This window comes from Drosophila kikkawai, chromosome 3R (assembly GCF_030179895.1).
Source record: "Drosophila kikkawai strain 14028-0561.14 chromosome 3R, DkikHiC1v2, whole genome shotgun sequence".
Taxonomy (NCBI): domain Eukaryota; kingdom Metazoa; phylum Arthropoda; class Insecta; order Diptera; family Drosophilidae; genus Drosophila; species Drosophila kikkawai.
In genome coordinates, this window is record NC_091731.1 from 20,195,461 (window position 1) to 20,219,304 (window position 23,844).

General features: G+C 41.6%; 2 protein-coding genes across 2 annotated transcripts in view; one reads left to right on the forward strand and one right to left on the reverse strand.

Annotated features, from left to right (window-relative positions):
- LOC108075556 (ras-like protein family member 10B) overlaps positions 1-23,844 on the reverse strand; it is a 39,315-nt gene that overhangs the window by 11,537 nt on the left and 3,934 nt on the right. Inside the window, 1 exon segment of the mRNA XM_017168065.3 lies at positions 1,339-1,910. Coding sequence (XP_017023554.1) covers positions 1,339-1,698 — 360 coding nt within the window. The 5' untranslated portion in view covers positions 1,699-1,910.
- LOC108075427 (casein kinase I) lies at positions 14,918-17,017 on the forward strand. Its single transcript, XM_017167852.3, has one exon. It carries the CDS (start codon positions 15,024-15,026, stop codon positions 16,584-16,586), a length of 1,563 nt encoding a protein of 520 aa, XP_017023341.1. The 5' UTR covers positions 14,918-15,023; the 3' UTR covers positions 16,587-17,017.

Genomic DNA, 23,844 nt, shown 5'->3' on the forward strand with positions numbered 1-23,844 from the left:
GCCTTGGCAAGTGTACATCTCTTTTACGTTTATGTCATATTTTTACTTTATTTATGAAATTTCCGGATGTCAGGTAATGCTCATCGTCTTGGCCTGTTAGAGGCCACATGGCGGATGAATAATATTTAGCGACATTTTTTGCGAGGCGGTGAATTTAAGTAAACTTATTTATTCCTTAAGGTATCTGAATCCTATTTTAGTCTGCTCTTACTAGTTATAATCAAAGAATCTCCTTAAGATGGTATTATTTCTCCTTATCAATATAATATATTTAGATGTACCTTAATCTAAAACCTTTTCTTTAGTTCCTTTTATCAGAGACAAAATGAGTGCAATTGCCGATAAGCTCCCTGGCCAAGGTAGAGAGAGCGATGCTAAACACATATGCACCGACTTCCTAACGCTGTGCCTTGCCATTGTCTAATTACAAAAGATAAACCACAAAAGATACGATGCGATGCGGAGCGCAAATCAAATTAACGACGCACCCACACGCACACAAATGCAATTAGCAGAGCGAGGAATAAGTGTGTGTGAAGGACGAAGTGGGGGTCGTGTTTGGACGGGGCTGTGGGTAAAAGCAGATCCCCGTTTTATAGGTAGACGGAGCACTAAACATTGGCAGTTGCCGTGGGACTGGTCCATTAAAAAGTTCCCGGCTAAACTTTTCAGCTTTCAGCGGGGTCGCCTATATTGCCCATTAATAATTTAGAGTCAAGCCGGGCCAGGAAAAGTGCAGCAGGCGGCAGTCATCCCGCTGGATTTAGCCTTTTACGTGTATTTGGGGAACTTTTAATCAGGAATTGTGTTAATTGAAAATGCAATTTATTATTGAAAAATTAATTAATGCGACTGGGCAACACAGGACTCCATTCTATCGGGTTGCCGCTGATTGGATTGGATTTTGTTTGTGGGTGGGATGATACCGAACATTAATTTTAATTGCATCACAAACTGAAATGCACTTAACAAACATTTAAAATTTTCATTGGCGATATCGTATTAATTACATCAATTAAGCGTCGAAGTTCGATAGATGCACTTTGATTCTTGCAAATCGAAACCAATTAATTTACATCATTGGGTTGACTTTAATTAATATAATTAGGCAAAGCGCAGTGTTTGCTTGCTAATTAAGAAGGACTAAAGCAAACATTTTAAATAAGAAATCAAAATATTTTGTTGGTCTAAGAAAGAGATAACTAATCTTTTTTTATTATTTATTCAAAAATTCGGATTGAATATCCATTAGTCATCAAATTATAAAATATTGTAAATGTTTATATAACAGTAAATTCAATTGGGTTTAATAATAATATAATCAATATTGAAACCCACCTGTAATATGCTTGTTTTGCCGACGCCAGTAGCCCCCAAAAAAGCGGCTTTAAGGGGGCCCTGCAGCCATGGCGGCTCCGCACCACCCTCCAGAGTGATGCGCTATGCCGAAATGCACTTATTCTGTATATGAAGCTCCATTTCAATTGAGATCTTGGTTGTGCTCGCTGCCGCTGTGGCTGTGGCTGCAATTGCGGTGGCTTTGGCTTTTGATCCTTTGGCTCCTGCTGCTGCTGCTGGTGCTCCTGTTTTGTTAATGCCTGCTGCTGTCCTTGCACAATCACCGACATAATCAACGCTTCGTGTGCTACCGATCAATAGTTTCTTAGAGTTGGTTGGCGATATTGTACTACTCCACATTATATTATTATTATAATTGCTAATAGTATTGTTGTTATTTCGCAGCTTTAACGACGCCAGCTTGACTGATTTTTGGGGAACGCGTTTGGTTAGAAGTGAATGTCCTTAGGCGAAGCAACTCTGAGCATTGAGTTATAGAATTAAGCGAGGATAGAGTTGCAGTGAGATGGGCAGCGGTTCCTTATTATGGCAAACGGGTTCTTCATTAATTACTGTAAACAAAAGAACAAATTGTATCATTGTATTGTATATTTTATGGCTAAAAGAGGTATTATTTATAGATGGTCAAAATATTAGGCATCCTTATTAAAACTTAAATATCGTTTTAAGAGCCATTTGCTCAAATATAATCCTTGCAGAGAGGGTTTCCAGGTAATCCTCTGAACTTATAATTGATAATTTTTATTTTTTTTTTATTTTATTTATTATTTTTTATTTTATTTATTATTGAATAATCAAAATTTCAGTTTGTTTGAGTTCAAAACAAAAGTTATAAAAGTAAAAATCAGTAATCGTTTAAACCCAAATAAAAAATAACTAAATAAAGTAAAAAAATATTATTTTTAGTCGGAACACACAAAAAAAAAGGCGTAAAAAAATTCAAGTCATAAACATGGACCACAAAAGACAAGAAAAATCAGAATGACATAAGGCTACAAATAAATTAAAGTAAAGTCATATTATTTTTAGTCGGAAACACAAAAAAAGAAGTAAAAAACATAAGAAAAATCAGAATGAGAGAAGGATACATATAAATTAGTACAGAAAAAAGTAGTACACAATGTGTATCATAAAAATGGAGGTAAAAAACAATCAAAACTTTAATCAAGTCAATAACATAACCCAAAAAAGATCAGAAGAAGCAATCTGACAGTTACTTTAAAAAATAAAGCATAATAAAAAAGAGAATAATTAAAAATAAAAAATAACCAAATAAATTAAAATAATATTCTTTTCAGTCGGGAGTACAAAAACGAATGAGCCACGGCAGAGGAGCTGATATTTATACGAAAACTGACTCAAAAAAAGTGACGGGAAAAGCATGCTGGCCATGTCAAAGCAGTTTCAGGTATGGATGGTGGAAAATATTGATATATCGATATTTGACCGATATTTTAACGGTCAAACGAAACGTTATGTAAAACCAAATTATAAATTATAATTTTTAAATACATAGACCAAAAATCATAAATTTATGTGTTAAATATAATTGATAAAAGGGTTAATCAGCTCAGTAACATTTATGGAAATGTTTTCAACACAATTGATAATAAATTTATAATTATAATTTTTTATAATAAATTTTTAGCACAGCGTTTTCACATTTGTAATAAAGTATATGTAAAATAAGAAGTATCAAAGCTATTGCAGGTTTTCTCACCTCTAATTTAATTCAGAAATTGTTGTTGTGCAGTTTATTTAACACCCATCTGCTATTTTATGATTATGCCGCTTTATATGGAGTCCATATGCGGCCAATAAATTCAGGATACGCATCAATTGCCACGAACATACCTTCCCATTTCAAAGAATGTCAAGATTGATTGTGAAATTATAATTTAAATGGCGTTTCAAACCAATCTGATGGCTACAATGGAATAAACACAAATCAATGGCCATCGAATAAATTGCCAAAATGACGGCGAAAGAAATCGTTTTGCGAGACCGAAATGCTTTCGTGGCAATCAGCCCGAAAGCTGCTAACTAAATTTATTGAGTCGCCAGCGGATATTGCACATTGATTTCAGTTTAATAACATAAATATTGTTTGGGCCCTCGCCCCTCGTCCCCCGCCCGCTGATTTTGTTTTTCTGCCCCCCGATTTTGTGTTTCTCCTTCGGGTCTCTTTGCATTGCCAATAATAAATTTCAAATTTCACATTTCACTTCCGCTGCACAACGGAAGTTGATTTCTGGCTCTCGCTGGCTGGCCCAAGGGCTCATATTCTTATGGCCTATTTTTTGGGGAAAATGAAAAAAGCGTACAAAAAGAAAAACATTAAGTGAGGCGTGAAAAATGTTTGGCAATTCTCTTTTTCGTTCCCCGTATATACGAATATACGGTGTGGGGGCGAGCGTCTCACCACAGTGTGCATGTAAATTACACGAGAGCAGATTTATAATTAGAAAAGTTTTGGAAAATTAGATTGGGCGTTGATTAACGTTAAATTTCGGGGGCTTTGAATGGCTTTTTAAAGTTCAGCGCGCAGAAGGCGCGACTCGGAGTTGGCTTAACCTTCAGCATTTGCGCCTACTCCTAATTAGTTAGACATCTGCCAACAGCTCCATCTATCATCTATCACCCGTCCTCGTCCTCGCAACGCCCCGCACTCCGCCTGCCAGGGCAAACTTAATAAATTTAATAACCGCAAAATATGCCGTGAGCGAAATGTACGGAGACAGGGTGCTAAAAATGCCAGACAACCATCACATCGTTGGCCTATTTATAACCCACATCTCCATCAGTAACCATCCTCCACCTTCGGCATTTCCTCGCCATATCTCCCACCGAAAAATCATGCGTCATCGAGACGACGCCCACACCTAACCGGCCACGTATTGTGGGGATGCCAGGAGCAAGACGCGGCGGCTGATTTGATTTGATCTGATATGATTGAGAGCGTCGCCAAGGGCAGGACTTAAGCGGCGCCCACACACAGGGAAGCCACCGAGAGCCCACTGAGTCACTTGCTATTTTCGGAGGCGTAGAATTCTAGAAGCCCATTTCTTTATGCTGACACTCTACTTGAGATCTTCTAAGAAGGTTTTAATTAAATATAAAAAAATGTAAAGTAAAGTAAACTGTATAATTATGGGATTTTATTCATGTATCATGTGGGATTTTATAAATTTCTCTTTTTAAATAAAATATAAATGACCTTAGAAATATTTCTGACGTTGCCTGTACTTCCGCCCACACAAAGTCATCATCCCTTCAACTAGGAGTACATTTGCATATTCGCTCGTAAATCTGAGAGTAACTTGCCAATCGAACCCCTAGTTCATGGTGGCAGCTCTAGCACTTTGATTAGATTCTGCCGGGCGAAGTAAATTTAATTTGGGAAACAACACATTTGGGCAGGCCATCTTTTGGCATTCCGAATGGGGTGCGGATGGTCTTTGTCTTGGATATTTCGGTATTTCGGCGCCGCCTCCAGTCGTCAGGCCGAATTCATACGCCCCGTGGCCCAGTTGATTGATACGCTCTCAGCGAGCGCCGAAGGACGTAAACAAGTTTCTGGGCTGAGGTGAGCGGCTCTGTGGAGACACAAAACCTTGGCAATTGAAAACTTTCCACTCTTGGCAACACTCCAAGGCTCAGGAGTCGGCTTCAGACCCGGAATCAAAGCCAGACAATTGTAGCACGGTTATTGTGTGTATTGCCGCTGTGTATATTGTAATGCTTTTATCTGCCACCCACTCGAGCCTCTGTCAGCACTGTTTGTGCTCACAGGCTCACGCAGTCTGCTCGCTACGAGTTTTCCGACTTTTCCGAACCTTCCCCAGTTCCGGGTCCGAGTTCGACATCGACCATTTCATGGCCTGCCTGCCTTGGCTTCCTCCTTCTTTGCTGTTGTTTTATGCCCCACTTCCGCGACCCTCGCCTTTGTTTGTGCTCAGTGTTTTTTATGCTACGTGCCACTAAAATTTTATTGGTTTATTTATTGTTTTTAGAGCAACTTGCTACAGTTGTTTCGCTGGCGGCTCCGGGCTTTCCTTTTATGCGCACTGCATTAAGCGCTTAGCGGGAGACAATCAATTAAAAGTTTTAGCCATTTTAATTGCTGGATCCGCGCATTGCTTATTCAAAAAGCCCCTTTGGACAAGGTTTATGCAAAGAATAATAATGTAAGGCCAGAGCAGGTCGTTACATGCAAATCAAATATGTGTCAAAGGAGCTGTGCTAGCACCTAAATCCCTGTTGGGGCCAACTATTTGGACTGACATCCTGTGAATGGAGAACAAGAAGGGATTCGGAAAAGCACAGTTGAAATAAAGTTTGTGCCAAGATGTTAGCTTAAAAGCCTTTTTTATTTGAACTAGACATTGGAAATTCAGAAATTTAAAAGATTTAAAATATATAATATATGGTATATTATTTTTATTTTCTATATTTAATTTCATTTACAAATCCCTGGGTGTATTTCCTGGGCCTCAGCTTGAAGATCATGACTTGTATCTTTCTATCATGATCTTTTTGAATTAAGTTGACCTAAGCTAAGATTTAGATAAAGAATATTTTCTCTTAGTGCTGCTGGAAGAGGCAGGAAGAACGTGCAAATCTGCATATGTACATATGTGTCCTGTAGACAAACGGAAATGAAATGTGTGACAGTCGATGGCAGCGAATGGCAGCTCTAGGCGGATATTGATTTCGGTGTGTGTACATGGACGGTGGCAAGAATAGGAAACATTTACCTTCATGTTGGCTTACAGGGGCAAAAAAATAAGCTCAATGTTGAATATAATGTCAAATCAATGTTTGTGCCAGGCTCAACGAGTTTGAATAACATTTGTGCTGGCAACTGGGAACATTTCAGCTCGGAAAAAAAATCGTTTCTTGTCCCAGTCTCAACCATTAATTATACGCAGCCATCAGTTTCTGACGCTCCACCTTCTTTAAGCTTTTAATTAGTATAAATTAACCCAAAAACTCTTAAACGCACGCAGTATACCCAAATGAATGGCCACCCCTTTCTGCCATCCTGCCATTCGTTGCGTAATCCATTCAAAACTAGCTAAACAAAGCAATTTGCGCCGTAAGCTGCGACATTAATTCAAATTATGATGGGAATAAAGCAAAGCAGAGCGCTTAATCAAAACGCTTAAGTGAATCCTTGGCAGCAGGCCGGAGGAGCCAGAAAGCGATGACTCGACTCCCTGGGAAGACGATACACTTTATGTCATTTGCATTTTAAGCACCCCGCTCCCATCCAACCTGCCAGCCTGCCTCCGTCCTTGCGCACGTTTCACTTTTCCCCTAAACACGCAAGTTTTCTGTCGCAGCCTCAGTGCGTATTTCATACAAGCTAATTTTTTTACGATTATATGCGCTTAATAAACGCCAACGCCCGTGGAGCTGCTATGAGGGATATCATGGAATCGGGACACCGGGACACCGGAGTCTCGGGGCATCTGGGTCCTTCCCCATCTTCATTCTCATGCTCGGCCCGGAATCCGTCCGGACACGTGCTGTGCCCACTGCTTAGCTGGGGCATTATCTAAGCCAGCGCAGCGGAAGCAATGGCAACGCCATCATCGCCAACACCAACACAGCAGCGGAGCAGCGGAAGTCCTGCACACACGCACATGGGGCACGGAACAGGGGACATGGGACGCACAAGCACGCATACTACAGTGCCAACTCCTGCTGTCTTGGATTTGTCCTTTGTGCATAGCTGCGCTACGTGTGTCTACACTGGCTAACAGGGCTTTCTTGACAGGAATTTGAGTGAAAAGTTCGAGGGGTGTGTTCAAGGATATAGTTTTTATATATAGCAAATTATTAGATATTATTTTTTTTAATAACTGACGGCTTATATTGTGTCAAAAGAACAATATAATAATTAAGCCCGCGGTATTGTAATCCACATACATAAAAATAAATAAATTATTGATGATTCCTCTTCAAGGACGAAATATGCCAAGGTTGAGCACTCATGAACAATGTTAAGGAATAAATAGAGACATTCATTCCAGTTGTACATCTGTTCCTAGTGTCTGACGGTGTAACAATTATATGTCAGCTTTAGTTGGGGAACCTTGACGTTCCCAGAGCCTCCCAGGCATCGCAGGCAGGCCTCTCTCCGGGCGGTGAGTGTGGGCCCCCATTGTATCTTCGTTGTATCTTTGGCTGGTACTTGCCGTGGCCTCAGTCACAACACTTAAGCACTGTCAATGTGTTTGGATTTCGTTGATTTCGGCTGGCACGTATAATAAAAGCTGCCACTTGTCGGGGGACAACTACAGTGTTCCGCCGCTTGACTCCCTTTTGCATACACTTATCGCGAGTCCTGGTGGCGTAAGAGCGCGTTTTAAGTGCTCAGCAAATATGCGGGTGCTCGGCAGGACTTACCTACCCAGCAGCCGCCCATTTGCACGCCCACCTTGAGCTGTTCTCGGATTCATTTCACTTCTTTCGCGTATTTTGTTTAGTTTTCGGTTGGCGAACTTGGCGAACTGTCCGATTCCGATTTCGAGTCAAGTTTAGCTGGAAGTGCACCGCCAAATGGATTCGCACTCGGTTTACTTTTAGCCCATCCGCCCGCTGCCGCCTTTCCATACTTGATCTTGGCGTGGGCGAAAACTTTTCCAATATTTCAAGGGATTCCGCTTTTTATTTATTCCTCTCCTCTTCGGCAGCTGCAGCTTTATATAATTGAGTGGAAGGAAGCAGCTTTAACCGCACGAGTTAACCGTGAAGAGGCGGTGGCTAAGGACGAGGCGTCCCGGATGCGGTTGCAAAGGGGATTTTTGCCAGAATCCGTATCCTTTCACTACGGCATCCAAATGCGGGGCTGTGCGAAGATCTGGAATATTTTCTATTGTTGCTGCTGCTGGCCAAGAATGCGGCACAGATTGGAGAGGAAAGAATTTTATGAAAACTCTGAAAGATTATAATTATGCGGTTTACATTTAAGCTGCTGAGTTGAAATATTATTTGGTTTTTCTTTTGGCCTACGAGAAGATTTTAATCGAAATATATAAAACTTTTAATGGAGAACAATTAGCTAATGTTGTGGGTAAGAGTTGCAGACTGGCACCCTAAGGAAACAGGAATTCACTGCTAGTCCTTGACAAGATATATAGGCATACTCTTTTTGATTAATTTGTTTTGTTTATAGGTTTAACATAGTAATTTTCATAATTCTTTTACTGCCCATTGACGGAAATGAGACTAATTATCAACAATTAAAAGGAAACCGGTTTTATGCGCCGATTTTGCATAATTTTATTATCGGACTTAATGCCTAGGAGAAAAAGCGTGTTCGACACAGTCGTCAAGATTACACTACGTGTTGGCATAATCATAAGGATGTGTAGGAACGGCAATTGGAGATCATAAAACCTGTTCCAGCGCCCGACAAGGGACCAACTATGGATGGCCCCAAAGGATGTTGACGAGCGAGCTGTTGTGGACGTGAGATCCGAATAAAAGGCCCAATTCTCGCCTTGGACACGCACCGGGCGAGCCACAGGCAGAAGGGAGATGGCAAAAGGCAGCAGGCATCAGGCAGCTGGCATCAGGCAGCTGGCAGGAGCCGGGAGTCTGCAGAGAGTTTCCACGTTGATGAGCCGGATTCATTTCGGTTGCGTGCCAAAGTCAACGGAAGGTGCGAATTGGGGGCATCACAGCGCTGTGCATGTGTGTGGAAGGAGGGGCGTGGCTTGGCTGCTCTCTGGCCGCAAAGGATGGAGGGACTGTGCGAACTGGATGGACAGGCAGGAAGCAATACGAAACTTACAGTTGACATGAAGGACATCATTAGCAGGAGCACGGTCCTTGGCCTAACAGGCGGCTGTCATTTGGCTCGGAAATTACGCATATCCTTTGAGAAATTGTAGCGGAAAACGAAATAATGAACTCACAGCCAAACTTCAAAAGTTTGCCTAACTAAAGCTGACAAACTACGGCCGCCACTCGAGTGGGAATAGCAAACACCGAGCCAAGGATGTTAGGTGAGAGGATCCCGGTTGGAGAGGGACATTCGGGATTGAGATTAGCCCGACCCATGTCGGTTAGACGCAAGCAGGCTTTGGCTAATGTCATCAAATGACATGTCACTCAGCGACGAAGAAAGGCGGAGGCGGAATCCGATGCCGCCACACATCCTGGCAGCCGATAAGCGAGCAAGGACCTATATCTCTTCGTAAGCTTATGCAAAATTAAATCATTAAAATGCAAGACAGATGAAATTTTCTTAAACTGTTTTGCGCACGAGTTGATGCCAAGTCACACATACCAAGGCAAACATCACGCCCATCCACACAAACACCGCCCCCCCCAGGCACTCACATGTCCCGCGTGCTTGTGCCTAAGTAGATATTTCATCGGATTTTCACAGCAGTTGAGATAAAAAACAACGCCGGCAGGACATGTAAGGCAGGCAAAAATTTAAAACGTTTCGCTATTCCAAGGGAGCAGGGGACATGGGTGAGTTTCCCTCGTTAATGGCTAGGGTCATGTTTTGACCTGGTTGACATAAAAGCAGGAGGCAGCAGCCAAGAATAACAAAAACCCAGGCAGTCAGTCACATGCACAAAAGCGTGAGACATTAAAATTAAAGCTTGGCCAAGACGACACACAAGTGATTGCCCAAAGGCGAGAGAAATAAGATTTGTGCACTCAGCAAGGAATTTATTTAAAATTTTAAGAAATCATCATTTCTGCCAATTTAAAAAATAAATAAAAAATGTATTTTTCTTTCGGGCATGTCTAGAAAAACTCTCTTTTGATGCTGATCAAGAAGATATGAGGTCGGAAATGGCTTCTTCACCGCTTTGGAAGGTAGACTAGATTAGAATTTTATAAAAATACAATTTATTTCTAATTTTTTTTAAGCTGTATCGAGTTGACAGCTTACAGCAATTGAGACGAGCGAACAGGCGATGAACAACGAATAAAGACGACGAGTATAGAAGTCGAGTGAGGATTACAGACGAGTAAGTAAATAACAAGACGACGAGCAAGGATAGTCTAAGTGAGAAACGAGATATGTTAGATTGAAAAACAAAAAAAAAGAATCTATTTTTAGATTGCAATATAGAAATATATGTATATTAACCTATAATATCTTAGGCGAACATATGGGTAATATAAACTTACCCCAAGATATTTCTCGAAATTTCCTTGTATAAATTATTATTCCGTTGTATTCCTTTTAAATTTAAATGAATTATAAAGTTTTTTTTACAATTGAAGCCCTCTAAGACCTTTCTGTTTAATATAAGAAACTGCAATAATTTTTATAAAGGGTTTTGCTGCTATTAATAAAGATATATAGTATAGACACACCACTTAGGTAGGAATATTTTCCGGCAAGCGTACGCTAAATGTCTGTTTTGTGTTTAACTCTGGCCCAAGATGTGCTTAACTTGAGCCGCCCACGCCCACTCCTGGTTCTGGGATGGGATCTGCCCGTCACATCACATCCTTGGGTTACTCCTTCCACGGCGCCCGGGAAACAAGTGTATGTACGTGTTCCGCCGGAAAGCCCAAACATCGCAAAGCCACGACTAGGCAGTTGAGAAATTAAATTCTAGTTACGCCCATGGAATTTAAAAATAGCAAACAATCGGCGGATGGCGAGCCGAGGAGGGGTTTTTGCAGGGACTGAAGGATGCTTGGATGCGGTTCTTGAACGTGTTCAAATTGCCGAAACGCGTCGAAATTATGTTAATGTTGTATGTACGTGTCCCGAAGGCGGCCAACAAATTGAATATGTATTTAAGCTTTAAGACGGGCGAGGGGCGTTTATCGGAACACGTCACTGTTTAATCTATAATTTGGCCCCAATATCTATATCTATATTCTGGCGGAGAAAGTGAGCGGAAAGAAGAGTGAATTTCAACAATTTGGCATCCCATTGTTTGCCCTTGTCATTCTTGCATTTTTTATTCATCCGCCGATATTTTCATACACATATACATATATATGGAAAAAAGCCCGACTGCTGCTTAACAATTCCTGTTCATCTTCTCCGTCACTTTTAATGAGTTTTTGTGCAAGGACTCGCTTTCCCTGCGCATTCCTTTACCCGGAACTTGTTGGCAACAATGTCAGCGAAATTGTCGCCGCTTCTGATAATCAGGCGAGCGTCCGCCCTCGCCAGAGTGGGCGTGGGCGTGGCCATGACGCATTGTCAGCATGATTATAATTTCCATTAAGGCAATTTTGTAGGGCCTGCCATCGGAGTGAGTCGGCCGGGCGAGCCGAGCAAGTCATATTGAACTAATTTGCATTACAAGGCGAGAAGCAGTAAAACCCAAAAGTCGAGTTCATCGGAGTAGGAGAAGCGGACGAATGAAAGCCGGAGAAAACATCCTTCGAGTTTATTTTTTGGGTATAGCCTTGAATCTGGAACATAAGCTACAAAACAAGCACAGTGACTGAGAGTTTCTGACACGACGGGTGGTGGTTAAAATATAGAATTTAGGGCGCTGTCTTACCTTAAATGGTTGCGTTTAAAAGGCCTAGAGTCCTTATGCAACAAATTAAAATAAAGTGATCCTTTTGTTAGAATATAATAGGTCTTAAGTATTTAAATTTTAAATTGTGCAATTTTGTGTCTATAAATATAGGCTTCCAGATTTTTGAGAAGGATTTCTACTGGGTCTTTTCTGTCTGCTCACTGATTCTGTATGTAAATCTCTAGCAGAAAACAAATCTGGCATAATGACACTCAGTATAACAGTAAAATCTTGTGGGTTTTCTGACCTTAAAATATGTTTGCGGTTGAATATAAAGGCATATAAATCAAGCTAATAATACAAATTTAAAAGAGCCTTTAGAAACCCTTAAATAAGCTCCTAAAAGCCTTTAAAATTAATTAGTATAATAATATATTTTTATAATATAATATATATAATTTTAAACCTTAATTTAATTGTAGCAATTTAATTTACAATTGAAAAATCTATATAGATTAAGTTTTTCTCTTGTAATTATCCTTTTTATTAAAATTATCTTTATAGTAACTCTGTTTTATTTATTAAAACTTGTTTGTATTGTCAACAAAGTTGTGTAAAATCAAAGATTGCTTCACAGCAAATATCATACTAATCCCAAGGATACACCTTGGCCATCCAACGAACCCTTTTAAGGGTTCGAACAAGAACAACAAAATTTTGCAACACCTCCGATGGGTGACGGTCGGTTATGGATAAATCGAGACAAAAGACAAGACAGCATGCTGACACTCAAGACATCACATCGCACATACGCCACGTGGTCCCAGAACTCCAGCCGAGACAGGAACTCAAGTTCCGGTGCGGGAGGGCTGGGAGGCGAGCGTGTATGTAAATGATTTAGCTGTCCAAAAAGTTTGGCGAAGCCAGCGAAAACAACAGCCGAGAAATGTGGCAAACGAGCAAGCGAAAACTATGAAATATGCGAAGCATGTGCAGACAATTTGGCCATAACCTTTGACAAGGCATCAGGACATCAGGATGGATTGTGGGGCGTGGCCAAGGTGGCAGGGGGGAATAAGTTTTGATGGGACGTAAGTTTTCAATTGCCGTGGCAGGAATGTGAGGAACGAGACATTGATGAGGCCAGAGAAGAGCACCAACAAATTGAAAACGAGTTGTGATAAATCAGGCAAAGAGCAGAGCGAGTTCGGAGGATGCCCAAGCGAAAAGTGCGCTGTCACTTAACATGGCTAATCATTCCAAGGATCAACTTTTTCAACATTCAAAGTTGGCCAACTAGAGGCGGAGGATAGTTATAACATTGCCTTTTACTGCTGTTAGCTGCTGCTGCAGCATTTTAATTAAAATTAATGCGCCATAAGCTTTAAATTAATGCCACTTCTTTGCCCTAGAGCCTCTTCGCAAGGCAACCATAAAAGAGGCATTATTGCATGCGTGCGGGTTTCTGTAGATGTGGCTGGAGGGATAGACCCATATAGTCGGGACTAGTATGTGTGCCGAGCTCCCGTCCCAGCCGCTTATTGTCCTCATTCGCATCGCATAAATAAGGGCTCAGGCAGAATCCAGCCATCCGGTTGTCGGGATTGTCGCTGCTCGAAAACCACATCCCAGATCCTGCCCTGCGAATCACCCAAGTAAATTCGACATAGCAATTTGTCCGGGCGGCCAATTAGTTTATTTTATTGCAGTTTATAAGCGGAAAAATATGTAGATGAGTATTAATTCTAATTTACATGCCCAGGCCTATCTAATAAAGCCCCAAAATTCGCAGTTGACCCAGTCTGGGGGTCATAAATTAGAGTGAGGATTTACAAGGACAACATATGCACCTAGTTAGGTCTATATATTTTTGTAAAAGTAATTTATATAACTATATAATGCTTTTAGATACTCATATTATGGATATATGAAAACAAATAATAGTATTTGAAATATTAGCTTGGCTGCGAACTAAATTTTGCAGAGCCTTTGTTACACAAAATGTCCATGAATGCAAAATCATTCTCCCAGTTTAACTCTTACATAATGCACTGTTTCAGTTTCAGTACACATTTTTGGCATTCTACTTTCGCAACCCGAACACCAACATGCACAGACAATTAAATTATGAATATTTATAAACAGTTGGCCCATAAATCTAATCATCTAGAAAGCATTCGCGCAGCAGCAGGAAAGATAATGGACAGGCAGCCCAGAATGATACATTTGGTGGCTGGAGGGAAGAAGGAATTTCTACTGTTTAAAATTATGCAAAGTGCAAATAATAGTTATCAGGCAGTTTTCGAGGGGACAGGCAAAATTAGCCTAATTGAAAGTGCAGTTTGCAGAGCTCAAAACGTCAAGTACCCAAGGTTCCAGTGTGAAGGGATATAGGGAGACAAGTCAGGAGACTGACATGTGAATGATGGCAATGCCTGTGGTCGATGTCACTATGATGATGATGTCGGGCCGGTTGCATAATCAATTTAGTAAATTAATCCGTTCCCAGGCAGCAGATCTGCTCCTCGGGGCGTATGCGTGATGCTAGCAAGAGCTGCTCCTATACGACATACGGGGTCAAGCTTCGTTGGCTTTGCTGCGGCTAATTGGAAAACAAGTGGCAGAGTTTATTAAATTGCCACTAAAAAAACTGACCGAATTTTTATAAACTTTTCTTTCCCACAAATTAAAAATGTTTACCCACAGCTACTAAAGCAAAGCCAACAAATTTCACAGCAGACCTTAAAGATTTCACGAGATGAGAGATAGTCTGGCTTGCGCTGATATAATCTGGATTATAAAATACTCTCTCCTAAAATATAATATTTATGAGCCAATAAAGTAGTGTTCTAAGAGAAAGGATTAGTATTCTATAATTGAAGTGACAAATGCAGTTTGTGGATTATTGTCTTTTAGACTATAAATCATATTTTGCTTTTATGGCTGTGGCATTTAAATTGCATCTGTTTTGTTTGTTTAATAACAAAATATTTTATATACTTTTGTTATTTTGTTTTTCCTAAGTAACTATCCATTCCTCAGGGGTTTAAATTCAGAAAGAATACCAGGCAAAAGTCAAATCGTAAAGATCTGGGAAATTTCATTCACACACAACATCAAGCACATACAGTAAAGCCCCATTTACATTTCTCTCCGCTGTGTGCTTGGAGATTCCAAAATCACGCACTGGAAAGCATGGCAGATGCGGACAAGGGCCTTGCCAAGGACAAGGGGCATTGCCAAGGTCGTCCACACTGCCATCCACATACCTCCAAGCAACAACATGACCGCAAAGAGCAACCAGCACCAGAGTCTTCGGCTGCAGCCACCAAGCCACAGCCCACCAGGAACCACCAGCAACGCCAGCGTCGGAACGGTCGGCCAGGGTCCACTCGATATGTGGCGGCTCCGTCGGCCACACAGCCACTGCCGAACATTGTGGTTGCGGGAAAGTACCGCCTGCTGAGTCGCATTGGCCAGGGCTCCTTCGGCGAACTGTACCGCGCCGAGGGCCTCAAGTACGGCGAGCTGGTGGCCGTCAAGCTGGAGAGGGCCGCGGTGAAGCACCCGCTGCTGGCGCGCGAAGCCAGGATCTACGGCATCCTGCAGGGCGGAGTGGGCATACCCCACATGCGGCACTACGGCACCGAGGGCGAGTTCAATGTCATGGTGCTCGATCTGCTGGGGCCCACGCTGGAGGACATGCTCAATTTGTGCTCCCGGACCTTCAGCATGAAGACCATCTTGATGCTGGCTGATCAGATCCTGATCCGCGTGGAGTATCTGCACCTGAAGTGTTTCGTTCATCGCGACATCAAGCCGGATAACTTCCTGATGGGCCGGGGCCGCCATACTACCCAGGTCTTTATGATAGACTTTGGCCTGGCCAAGAAGTATTTCAGTCAGAGCTCTCAGCTGCACATCGAGTATACCGAGAACAAGGAGCTGGTGGGCACGGCCCGCTATGCTAGCGTTCGGGCCCACTACGCCGAGCAGGGTCGTCGAGACGATCTAGAATCCGTGGGCTACCTGCTGCTCTACTTCCGACGCGGTCGCCTTCCCTGGCAAGGCATCCGGGCGGCGTCTGAGGTCCAGAAGTACGAACGGATCGCCGAGTGCAAGGCCTCCGTTCCGATTGATGTTCTCTGCTCCGGCCTGCCCATGGAGTTCTTTCTGTACCTGAAGTACTGCCGGAATCTGCCCTTCGAGCAGAAGCCCGACTATGTCTTCCTCCGTCAGCTGTTCAAGACTGTCTTTCGGAATCAGTACAAGAGGTTCGATTTCCAATACGACTGGGACCTGAAGCGCCAAAAGCAGGCTCAATACCCGAAACAGGACGATTCCCGGGGTCAGAGGGCTAGGGAGGGGCATCGCAATGAAGAAACAGATCGAGATTTGAACCGGAAAGTGGACAAGGGCAGGAGAGAGACAGGGAAAAGAAACCCAGAGCGGGATCGCGAGCGGGAGAAAGAGCGGAATCTGGCCACCGATCGCTATGGGCACAGGCCCAGAGAGATGGGACGCGCAGGCTACACCCACAGAGAGCGGGGCCATGACAGAGATCGAGATCGAGCACGGGATCGACATAGGGAGCGATGTCCTAAGGACAAGACCCATAACTGTTCGCACAGTTCCTGTTCCTTTCATCGTCAACAGCAGCGCCTACGCGACCAACAACTGGGACTGGCGACGGAGCGCAGCAGGCATGTCCGGGAGGAGCCGCAGTCCTCCCATCGGCAGCCGCCGCCTGGCCTTTAATATTATGAGGTTCGCACATGTGCCTGTTTCCATGTGTTTTGTTAATTAACTGCCGGGCAACTATATTTAGCATGACTTAACCGTTTACCCATCTCCGATCCTTTGTTCGGCCAATCAATGGCTCGCATAATTGGCACACAACGAGGCCAGCTGGCAAACAATAAGCAAACTTTGCCCAGCGTCCTGAGAGAAGAAAATGATACCCTGGCGCTGCGCAGGATGTTACATTACTCTCGCCTTGTTCGTCTCTATGAAAGGGCCATTCAATAACATAAGATTGGAGAACTTTTTACCACACACATTGCTTTTAAAAAGCAATGCACAAAATACACTCTATTGAGATTATATTTTATAACTGAAAGGGAAAGCTCCCTTTTGTTTTTAAAGTTTGTTGATGCAACTAATAAAAATCAACAAAATATTAACAGGAATCTAATCTTTTCTAATCTAATAAACATGTTTTTCACTTTTGCCACTTCGAATACTAAAGGAACCCGAGCAACCTACTTGGTGTTTATAAAATGTAATATGCCCAAATTGCTTTCTCTAAAACTACTTCTCCTTTCACGATAACGTCCCACAATATATCCTGATTGTTGCTGGCGGTACCAACGCCTTGAGCATGAGAAAGCTTCCCGGCTAAGTGTAACGTACATGTCAGTCTTTAGCAGGCAGGATATTAATAAAAGGGTTAATTATAAGGCCAGTCAGGACACGTTACGGGAACCCGACATGACTCGAGGATGTGTGGTGGCAGCGGCAGGCGAAAGCTGAGACCGGAGCTCATATAAAAGATTCCCCCAGTGGCTTGCAAGAAAATAGGGTCAGGCCATCCCAGGCAAAGTAGTTTGCTTAGTCGCGCTGCAATAATGTGGACTATATCCATAGACCACCCACACCCACACCCGCACCCGGACACACACAACGTCGCAGATGGCGAGTTAACTATTTGCTTGCCCAAAGCGATTTTGGCCGAAAGCCCCGAGTCCTGCGGCGATGATGAGATGGGCCAGTGGTGGGAGTATGAGTGTGAGTGGGCATAAATCTATAAATAACTCGCCTGACTTTGGCATACACAAAGCCAAAAATATAAATCTTAGGTGGGCATTTTTAGTCCAAAAAAATTGTTACTTTTAAAGAAAATTATCTAAAAATAAAGAATTTTTAAAATCTATTTTTAAATGGTTTTAATTTCCGACTTGTACAATTTTAATTATATAAAAACTAATTTAAGTTTCTCATATTAACCATTTTTTTCTTTCTGTTTTTTTTTCCAGTAAGATATTTTTAACACACGTACACACTGGCTCAGACGTTGCCACGCCCACTTAACAGCCCAAGTTTTCCGGCCCAAGTTGAGTCTGGGGAGTCTCGGTGACTCCCACGTGATATCCTCTGGGCAACTTTCCTCTAAGAACTTGAATGCATGCCTAATGGCGGAAGCCTCACACCGCCAAAACAAGGACACACACATGGTTTCCTCACCCGGACGCTCTGCCGTACCCGTTTCCACTCCCACTACCGTTCCCGTAGCTATATACGCGTTTCCATACACGTACACAACGCGCTGAAGCGTAAAAATATTTGCGGGCTTTTGGGCTCGGCTCCGGATCTGGGATTTTCTCTGCTCTTTCGACCGCCGCATTTCAAATTAAGTTAATTTTTTCGTTGAACAAAATGGCTACAAATCTGTGTTTTATTTATAAGTAGCACTGACCGAGTGAGCAGACACATTATGGATGGCTGCGGGCCTCGGACTTGGGCACCCTGATGGGTCCTCGATGAACTTCGGTGACATTCAAATTGGGCAGTTAACGGAGATTGTGCAATTTGCGGGTCAATGCCAAGTGCCGATGGCAGTCCGAGTGCCCAGTGGATGGGGACTGAATGGCCATGTGAATGGGACCGATGGGATCGTTATACTTATGAGTGTCCTAATAGGGAATAACTTGAGAATATGGCAACGTTGCGTATGAGCAACATAGGCGCTGTCTGAGAGGCTGCATAATCAGACAGTGAAGATTAACTTATTGAGACAATTTTGTGAGGGGTAAATTTATTGTTTGCTACGATTAAAATATAAATTTGGTTTTATATTTAAAGGGTTATATGAATGTAATTGTAAATTTGTTACCTAGAACAATAAAATATATTTTTATCTAAGGAAAAAACTTAATTTTTGTGTAAACTATCTCATCTAAATAAATTTATTCCCTTTGGTAAATCGTTTAATTATTTTAATTAAAAATTTCAATTACATTAAGAACCACAAACATTTTATTAAATGCTCACTTTAACCTTCACTTAAATTTACAATTAATTTTAGGAATCACTGGCTCATTGAATTAGCCACAAACGATGGCCATTTATTATTATTATAATTTAATCAGCTTTTCAAATAACTGGAGCATAACATTTCGGTGGGAATAATGTTTGTGCCTTGTGGCCAAAAATAAATTAGTCGACAAAGCAATTAAATATTTTGCATGTGTGGCAGGCATAAATTATGCAGATGTATGTATTAATGAAAATATATTCCAGATTGTACATAAGAAATTTTTGCAAGCTGTAAGAGTGTGGCTTAGCCTCTTATATTTTGGTTTTAATTGCTGGCAATTAATTTCACACATCAATTGGCTGTGTAATTTTTAGAACATAGAATACATTAAAGTTTTATATGGTTTTTTTTTATAGGATTTTAACTCCTCACAAAAACCACTGCGGAGAGTAATTGCAGCCCTTGATATAGCCATTTAAAGGGAAACCTAATTCCCGTGTCCGTATTTTTGAAGCAGAACCAATAATTTGCCTTCTGCTCCCTCACGGTTGTCTCTGTGGTCATAAATAATTCAATTGAAAATATGTTAAAAATTCACAGTGAATTATTTACGCCGGAGACCGTGTACAGCGAGCACGGGTGTGCACTAATATATATGTATATACGTGCGAGTACGTACGGTCGTACTGCTACACCCGTTGGGCCCGCTGATAACCTCTAAGGGGTCTCGGGCCACATAAATGAAGCCATAAATTTGCCTTCACTCACATGCAGACCGAATACACAAATCACGGACACACACGCACGTCTGGCCCGGCCCGTTCCGGAGTCTCGCATTCTCAGTTGGCAAGTTTCATTGCATAACTCTGGGCGACTTTGTGGCCATGTTTCGCCCGGCAGTTGTTGCCGCGTGGTCAGCGGCAGATGCTGCTGCTGATGTTGCTGTTACTGCTGCAAATCAGTCAACATGGCAAATGATTACCCATGCCAAAAGGGACACAAGAGTGTCGATAAGCAGACGACAGGACCGCGTCACATGTGGCGTATGATTAATGCGTCTGCAACGCGCTTAATGCTTTTAAATACGCATAAATGATTGCCATTGCCAATGCGGCCTGTTGCCGTCCTTATCCGTGTCCTGTTAATGCAACTGAAATTGTATTACCCGCAATCGGGGCCAAGACTCTCGTCAAGCCATTTATTTGATTAAGTGCGGACGACCCATGGCACTCAGCGAATGCATTACCATTGTGTGCTGCAGCTGCAAATCAAGATATATGTTTGGATTTCAGAAACTCGAAATAAGATTGGATAATGCTGGCTAATAAATTAAATTCGTGTTTAACGAATGCTTAAAGATGGAAAATTCACCAACCCAATAAGATGTAATTTATGTGGCGAACGGTAATATAAAAAGAGTTTTATAAAATATGTTTATCAAGATAAAAACCCCAAAGATTCTAATTAATGTTTGATTAAGAGATAAGATTGAGTCAGCAATGTTTAATTTAAATTTTAGGTGAAATTTAAACAGTTTATTGTCACCGAAATTAATTAAAATTACTTAAATATAAATTATCATTTACTTATTTTATTATTTCACAAACTCAGTAAGACATTGATTTATTTCTGTAGTCATTATATACAGAAGAATAAGAATACCAAAAATGGCAAGAAAATATTAAAGTGATATTTAATTTACCATTTTATTTAGGCTGGAGATTTGCTTCTAGTATAACAAATGATATTTATTTAGATTTTGGTAAACACTTTCCCATTTTACTTGTCAATGCTCAATTTTACTGTACATTCTCAACTGCCACACAGCTTTAGCTTGGAGTGTACCCGCATAGGGCATTACTTACCCAATTAAATAAGTCAATAGGATGGCCCAGCCGCAGTTCGCTTGACTGGACTCGATTTGCGGGGTACACAAGATTTTGGCTTTGTGTGTGCTTAACTTATTAGCTAATTAGTTAAATATTTGCGGGCTAATCACACAGTTAATATTCACTCCTAAATTATCGCATAAGCCCTGTATCAAGTGGCCGGGGACACACAAGCGAACTTCCATTTGATTTGCTCGAGCGTCTGTGATTGATGCGCTAATTGAACATTTAGTCGCAAAGGCAAGGCAAATATTGATTTTATTGACACATATATCTGGCTCAACGGGCCGGGCCGCCAACAACAACGCTTCGTAAAAGTTTGTGTAAAGTTTCTTTGTTGTTGTTAAGCTTGTTTCGCTTTATTTATTTATTTTACTCAGTGGCACCGCACTTTTTCCTCTTTGACCGAGCGAGCGAGAGGGACTGAGGCTCGTCCTTTCCGCGTATCCCCACGAAATTGCCCCAATATGTACGCGTATCTGTGTGCGTGCGCTGGTGTGTGTTGGCCAAAGCGCTTGGCCATTAAACCAATTTTCAGGCAAACAAAAAGCGCCGAAAAGAGAAGGCGGCCAAAAGAAAGCAACAAACGCCAAAAGCAAGAACTGGAATTTTTTGTTAGCACGGCTAAAAAGGGTAGCGTAAAGTTGTTCGATTTTCGATCTAAAAAAATACTATACATCAACGTCAAAGAGGTCTAGCAATTAACATGATTCTTACTTAACTTTGTCAAATATTTCATTATCGATCTCAAGAACTTTTGTGCCAATGTCTTAAATATAAAATTAATAGTTGTAAAATCGTAAATTCTGTTTTTAAAATTGCAAATAAGGTAACCCCGTGTTCTGGACACATATTTTGTTTATTTACAGACTAGGTTCGTTTTAAAAGTTGACAAAAAAAATGGCGCTTTCTTTTGTTCTTGTAGGACTTCCTTTTCTACTCGAAAGGGTGACCCTTTTTAATTGCTCAAACATTTAGGCAGTTTCACTCCTTTTTCCAAGAGAAGCGGCCTCGACCAATAAAAGTAAAACGAGACGCATAGCTTAAATTAGTTTAGTTTGAAAAGGGACACCTAAAGGGGGGGGTGGGCAGGTGCTGGAGAGGGTTGGAATAGAAAACCCTGTCATTTCCTTAAGCGGCTTTCGGGCCTTTGTCCTGTTAATTGCCTTTGATTGCCGGTCCAGCGATATCTTAGGCAATTAATTCTCCTTCGATATTCATTCCGGATCTCCCCTTCTGCGTTGTATCTTAATTAAGAATTTTTCAGAATTTTCCGGGGGGGGGGGGGGGGGGGGAAAGGGCTAGTGCTGACAACAGCTGCTGCAGGTTCCCACTGGCTGCATTATTTATGTGTGGAAATTTGCCAGAATTACCAAGACTTCAATTAGGAGGAATAAGCTGACGTGTCACTGGTTTTTACCTAAAAGGTATTACTAAATTATATACCTAAAGGCTGAAATTATACTTAGGTTTTTCTAGATAGAAACATATATAATAATAAGTGACACTTATAGTTGATACAGAACCTTTTACTTTGTCTCTTATTATTTTAGTAACACCTTATCCCTGGATATGCATAAATACCCACCCACTTTAGCAAGTTCGAGCACAGAGAATTGAAATTGCTTGGGAAAATGGAAAAGCAATTTTCAGGCCCTATTATCAGCTTAGGGAAAATGAGCTTAATCGTCTATTGACTGAATCTGCATGCATAATCCCGAAAATGAGCTTTGCCTAACCAAGCCGAAGGCGGGTCAATTGCAATTGAACGAAATGTAGCAGCTTAAAATGTTCTACTATTCAAAGCTCCTAAGAGGTTTTGATTTGGCTGGCACACAATGGCCCTTGGATAACAATTATTCTACACAATTCAGATGAATTCTAGATGGCAGGAGCTTGGCACACGAAGCAGATATTCAGGACATATTACTGTCTTAGTCTGAGTCGCCTTTCACTTAATTTAATGCACTTCCATTTTGGGTCTTGTGGCCCAATGAACTAACCTCCTGCGACCCCGTAGTGACTCCATTTCCGACCAAAATGGTCTGCCTCTTTCGGAATTAATAACATTAAAAGCTTCACCTGGCTTTGGCAAACACAACTGCGACAGTATAATTTCAAATGCAAATACCACAGGCAAGGGAGGCGCTTTTGAAAGGATACTGCAGACCGCCGAGTCAGCCATTTTGCATGTCTATTTCAATTTTCAAACTACTGCACATTGAAACAGACAAAGGGCTCTGGCAAAAACTGTAATTTACGAGACGACAACAATTACTGAAATAAACACGCCTCAGACAGAAGCTCTTAATGGGGACTCAAAGGATGTTGAATGGGAACGGAGAAGGAGGCGGGTATGACTTCATTGAGAAATTCATTTAATGCCGGGCACGATGCCAAATATACGCATTAAAACCCCGAAAGCACGCACGCAATATAAGCTGGGGTAAGTAAAAAACGGAGCTCTATACCATAAGATACCCGGTAATCACTGAATAGTTGTAAAAAGTGTGGTCTACTTAAAGTCAAGTAAACTGCAGGCGATGAATATTGCAATAGATTTGGAGAGGTAAAGAACTAAAAGTATACCATTTCGCAGTAAAGTTCTTAATAACTGGGAAGATATGTCTGAAAAGGTAAGAGGAACCTTGCTTCATAGCACTTTGGGGCTAAAGAAATAACCAAAGAAAAGTTATTTGTTTTTCCAAACTAATTTCTATAAATTTGCACTTCTCCAGAATCTTATTGATGCCAGTACAATACATAAACCCATCGAGTTTCATCACCACTCTAGCTACCCTTTATACCAACTGAATATTCCCTTATAATCCATGTCAATCTGGTATCAAATACAAGCCAAATGGCAATCGTCCGAGACATGCATCCCGGTGAGCACAGAACACACCGCCTGTGGCCGCTCATCCCTTTGTCTTTGGCTATACAGTCTGAGCCCAAATTGTTATTGGATCTGCAGTCGCTCGAGTGGGGCTTTGTGTTGTGTCTGAATTGTTTATCAAAAAGGCAAACCCGGAGCGTGTTTTTATTATATTCCATTCTCCTCGATGCGATTCCTTCTAGGGGTTGTGCAACT